General features: G+C 39.2%; 1 protein-coding gene across 1 annotated transcript; it reads left to right on the forward strand.

Annotated features, from left to right (window-relative positions):
• The first annotated feature begins 703 nt into the window (after window positions 1–703).
• Window positions 704–2,697, forward strand: LOC103942548 (trans-resveratrol di-O-methyltransferase-like). The gene is made up of 2 exons (XM_009352734.3): window positions 704–1,754; window positions 2,118–2,697. The coding sequence occupies exons 1-2, from the start codon at window positions 930–932 to the stop codon at window positions 2,436–2,438; spliced, it is 1,146 nt and encodes a 381-aa protein (XP_009351009.2). The 5' UTR covers window positions 704–929; the 3' UTR covers window positions 2,439–2,697.
• Window positions 2,698–5,949: the final 3,252 nt, after the last annotated feature.

Here is a 5,949-nt window from a genome sequence, read left to right on the forward strand (position 1 = left end):
ACATGCGGATAATAATGTGATTAAATTAATTGTCAAATGATTTTTTTTTAAACAAACAATATTATCTACACTAAGGGGGAGGGGTGGGCTGAGCCTTACAATGGGCTAACAATAATGTGATTCAATCAATTATTTATTAAATATTATTTTCTCTATTCTTAACGTAAATTCTATAGAAACCGATTTTATTATATGAATTTAGTTGCTTTAATTGATTTATGAGGGGTTTCTTCTAGCATGATCTAAAATTATTCATTTACTTCAAATATTTGACTTTGGTTTTGTCAATTTACGCATATAAATACATTTAAAATGTATAAGCCGTGTGTAGCACTATTCATTCGATTTGTTATCATGTAAGCCCAATTTACATTGAATAAAATTTTTTTTGAGATAATTTTTAAATGATAATAAAAAAAATGAACGGTTTTGATTTTAATAAATTTTAATATTTGCTTGATAGCACATTGGCATGTAAAAATTAATAAAATGTGACATGTAAGAAGTTAAACAATGTACTTTAACCATAGTAATCTAAGAACTTTACAATTGAGATTTCGTAAAATTAATAGCTATATTTCGCAGTTGCCGGTTGGCACGATATATATGAATCTATATATAATCTTTATGCATCATCTTCCAATACCAAATCTTAAATCATCCTACATATCCCATCACTCCCCTTTTTTTTTTTTTTTTTTTTTTTAAATAAATTAGAAAGCAATGTAATGCATGCTTAACGTGTGCATGAAAGATGAACCGTGTCGAAACTATGTCGAATATATATTTTTTTTTTCCATATGCACTCGACCTGTGCGATATAAACTGATCCAACGTATCCCATTTTTCAAAATTCATAGCAAGAGAAGAATCAATCAAAATATTCTCGAAGCTACATACTTGATCTATACTTACACGTACACACACATATGGCTTTGAGTAATCGTGAAGTGGGTGCCACTAGCCATGAGCTTCTCGGAGCTCAAGCTCATGTTTGGAACCACATCTTCCAATTCATAAACTCCATGTCACTCAAATGTGCAGTTCAACTTGGCATCCCGGACGTGATTCACAACCATGGCCAATCCATCTCTCTTTCCGAGCTTATCGCCGGGCTCAATGTCCACCCTTCGAAGGCTCATTTCATCTCACGCCTCATGCGGATCCTCGTTCACTCCAATTTCTTTGCACAACATCATCATGTTCATCATAATCATGACAATGTGGAGGAAGAAGAAGCTGTTGAATTGTATAGCCTAACACCGGCTTCCAGGCTTTTTCTCAAAGATGGGCCAGTAAACACCACACCATTTTTACTCATGATACTTGATCCGGTAATGACAGACCCATTTCACTCAATGGGCGCTTGGTTACAGATGAATGGTGGCGATGATCTAGTTCCACGTACACCATTTGAGGTTGCAAATGGAATGCCTTTTTGGGAATTGAGTGCTAAGAAACCGAGGTTTGGTGACTCGTTCAATGAAGCAATGGAGGCGGACTCCAAACTTATCACAAGGGCGGTGGTGGAAGAGTGTGGAGGAGTTTTTGAGGGTTTGAAATCCCTGGTGGATGTTGGAGGGGGAACAGGAACAATGGCCAAAGCCATAGCCAATGCATTCCCCAACATCAACTGCACAGTGTTTGACCAGCCACATGTGGTGGCTAACTTGGAAGGGACGACCCATAATTTGGGTTTTGTGGGAGGAGACATGTTTGATAAAATACCTCCAGCCAATGCAATTCTGCTCAAGGTAATAATTTAACACACACAATTATTTATCTTAATCTTTGTTATTCCTTAGTCAATGTCCTTATCAAATCAATACCTTGTTGCTAGTAAAAACATCTCATCCTTGATTGTCTTTGCAAAGTTCTAGTTAGCTAGTTCAAATCGTTTGTTAAAGTCCTAGTGGATTATATTTAATTAGACACCCACACATTTGCTAAGTACAGTCTATCAGGCGGAACCCCACAATAATGGGATCCTAATAGAGTATGTTCCAAAATTTGCATGTATACATTATTGATGTAGTTGTGTTTACATATCCTCTAGATTAATTTGGGTAAATGTTGTGACTAACTGAGTAACATACATGAATCATGACCTATCTTAGTGGATACTGCATGATTGGAATGATGAAGAAAGCGTGAAGATATTGAAGAAGTGTAGAGAAGCAATGCTTGTGAGCAAAAATGAAGGAAGGAAGAAGATTATCATCATAGACATGGTTGTGGGGTATATCAATAACAAGATGCAGTTGGATAAGAAATCAATTGAAACCCAACTCATGTTCGATATGTTGATGATGTCCATCGTCACCAGCAAAGAGCGTAGCGAATTAGAATGGGAGAAGATCTTTTTGGCTGCTGGATTCACTCACTACAACATCACTCATACGCTTGGTTTGAGGTCTCTTATTGAAGTTTACCTCTGAAGTTAAATCATCAGGCTGGTATTGTTTATGTGTGGATTGTCCCATGCAAATAAAGAAAGCCCAAAAAGCAGCAGGGCACCTTATTTTTCAAGTAGAGTGTGTCTGCAACTATGATTCAATGGTTATTACTTCCGTTGGTGTTGTAAGCTGGTGATCAATGAACTCATACGCTCGGTTTGAGGTCTCTTATTGAAGTTTACCTGTGAAGTTAAATCATGGCTGGTATTGTATGTGTGTGGATTGTACTATGCAAATAAAGAATGCCCAAAAAACAACAGGGCACCTTATTTTTCAAATAGAGTGTGTCTGCAACTATGATTCAACGGTTTTTACTTCTGTTGTCGTTGCAAGCTGGTGATCAATGAATGTGAACTTTCGATGCTCGGAAGGAGTCTTCCCGCCGAAGGTTTACTGTTCGAACCACACTGCTCTAATCTTGAATGCTTTCCATAAACCTCATCTGAAATGATCCTCTTACGGAATCCTGCAACGAAAACAAAGATATATTTCTCATTGTCAATTGGCCAAACAGAGACAAAATTAACTATTTTAACCAACTCAACTGACAACTGCAATTCATTGGGAGTTGTACTGCTACTTCCTCCATTAGTACTAGTACTCTCTTTTCTACCGTCTTCCTCCGGAATGTGATCGCGTCTCTTAACCAAGACAAAAACTAAGTGAAACTCATCACTGTCATAATTGTCATCATTATCCCTATTCTCCTCTGGATTAGTCCGAACTGACCAAACTTGAACTACATCACCTACACCTAGATGGTGCTTTTCAACAATGTGATACATACTGTTCGGGCAAAGATTTCTCTGGAGAAGGCTCATTGGACCTCAACACAGCTCCCCAAGGGATTGGCACTTTAGATGTGTAGTCGGGCTATTGCTTGTTGATGTGCTACAAGAAGAGAACAAAGTTAGTTCTGAAAGGTGTCTTTGTGAAGCCTTAGGTGTAGGCCTTGAGGCTCGCAATCAAAACTAACTAAGTGCTAGGCATGCTACTGCTATCTCAGTATAGCAGATGTAGAACAAGTGTGTTTTAAGTCGATTACTCGAGTCCCAAGTTACTCCAACTTCTTGTTATCCAAGGATTGTTATAGATGGGTTAAGTCTATATTAAATTCTTTTTCTTGCCTTGTAAACAAGGACTTTTAGTTCATGGTCTTGTATGTTCGAATGAAGGGAGTCCAGAGCACCTTAAGTCATTTGTTTGGTCCTAGACTGCTTTTAATGAAAACATATCCATTAAACTAACTGGATCCAAATGCAAATGGGACTCTTAAAAAAGAAAAACAGGTGGAAATAACTTGAATACATGCTGGAGAATGCATTAAGCAATAGATCTACTAATTTAGAAAACAAACAAAGAGCTTCGGGCAAGATTTCACCTTGTCTAGCAAGGTTGAACTTCTTGTAGTCATTTCTCTTTGTATTTACAAGGTTTATATGTTGAAAAGGGATGGATGGTAAATAAGTTTACACAAGGGAATCAATACTACAACACTAAGGGAGGTAGCAGAGCTTTTATACTAGACAAGAGATAGCTTTTCTAAAGAATTATCACTAAACGGACTGAATCTGGGTTGATTTCAGCTTTTGGATACAAAACTGGCTTGAGAGTAGAGTTTTTATGTTTGTTTGTTTAATTGGTTGAGTGTCTTTGACTCTGTTGTCTTTTCTTCCTTTTATAGGCAGTTTGGCCCGACTGCTGTAGCTTTTGCTTTTGCCCGAAAGCATTGGAGGGTATTGAGTCATCAACTGTTTACTAATAATGCCACTGGAAAGTGTTATTTGGCTGATAGTAGGTTAGTCTCCATCACTTGTCACTTCACTTATAGACACATGGCTTGTATCTTGGCTGAGAAGGCTTCAGTTTTGCTTTTGGGTTCGATGCAGGGCTTTGGGCAAGTCTTCCTTTAATTTGGTATCTTTGGGCTCCCCTTCATTCAAGCCTAATATTCAAATATAACCCAAACAATGCCCCATTTAATCATTGTTGAGTCTGCAAATTGAGGCGTTCATAATGATTAAACAACCATCGCATGTCTTTACTCGGGACTTGCACCACTTAAAACATCCGTTGTTTAACTAAACCATTGCACTAACCCACGATTTTTAACGTTAAATAATTGTCTACTATATAATCTTCTCTTAAATCCTTCGGCCAAGTACCTTAGCAATTTTAATCCTCCGAGCTTCCAAAATCCCAAATTTCCTAGAATCCTTAGAATTCTCTTGCTTTCAATTCTCGCCCCTTCTTCCCAATCTTCTTCTCATTCTTCTTCCAAACTCAATGGCACCTAAAATTGTTCAACCTGCATATGAGTCCGGTGAAGGGATTGCTACCATGCGCCATTTGCTTAATGGCCTTCATCACCTTTAGGCTGGCCTCAATACTTTTATTTTCTTCGAGGAAGTAGGAGTACATTCTCTAGGATCTACCTGGACTTCCAAGGTCTCATTGCCGTGGAGAACAGTATGCCCAAGGCCAACTGGTTCACTCCCAACCCGTACTTGGCTGAGTTGGGCATTTCGGCCTCTAAGTTATTGATCCACTGCTGTGGCTTTCCTTTGATGAAGGATGAAGGCTGAACTCAATGAATAAACAAACTCGAGCCTACTTTCAAGCACAAATGGATGAAAAATGGCATATATGAGCTGATAATGCTTTCTAAGACCACCGTAATTGCTAAGCCTGAGTTGCTCACCACGGCCCTTCTCTTCTAGAATTCGGGGACAAACACCTTTGATTTCAGGATGGGTCCCATGTCCCTGACCATTCTTGATATGGCTCAAGTTTTCAGGCTAAGGCCCTCGGGTAGAGTCATGGACGTTACCAAGGACTGGGCTCCTTCTTCTTGCTCAACTACTGAGAGCTTGGGCACCTCTAATCCTATAACTCAGCTAGACTACAATTCCTCTACTTTTAAGAGTTATGAGACTTCCTTCACGGGCTTTATCCATTTTGTCAAGAAGACTTTTAGGGCCCTCATCTTCTAATGCCAACAAAGATCAAGAGCACATGTACTTCCTACTGTACTGGCTCAATAAACATGTCTTCCCCAACAAGTCTAATGGAGTAAAGGTTGAATGGATCCCTTTAGTGGAAGCTCTGCATAATTTTGATGATGTGGCCATGTGCCCTTTCCTCCTCGTTCACCTTATCATCTTCTCTATGAGATGACCCGAGGCATTCCCTTTGAAACTAACCTCAATGGGCCAACCTGGATGCCCCAATTATGGTTACAGTGGCACTTCCTCGAGCTTCGGGATCCCAATCTGGAGTTCCCTGAGGGAGTGGCCCCTGCCTGCATTTTAGCTGAAGCTTTACCTACTAACCATTCTACCTTCTCCTGCATGTACTTCTTCAGATCTTGTTGTACTCGGGCATATTTGGAGTGGGAAGCTTCAGTACTAATGATGTATCCTTGGTTCTCTGACCACGCTTATCATTTGCATCCAACCAAGGGATCTGGCATGAGGAGTAAGGAGTGACCACT

The sequence above is a fragment of a genome, unplaced genomic scaffold, assembly GCF_019419815.1.
Source record: "Pyrus x bretschneideri cultivar Hongxiangsu unplaced genomic scaffold, Pyrus_bretschneideri_v1 Contig102, whole genome shotgun sequence".
Classification (NCBI taxonomy): Eukaryota; Viridiplantae; Streptophyta; class Magnoliopsida; order Rosales; family Rosaceae; genus Pyrus; species Pyrus x bretschneideri.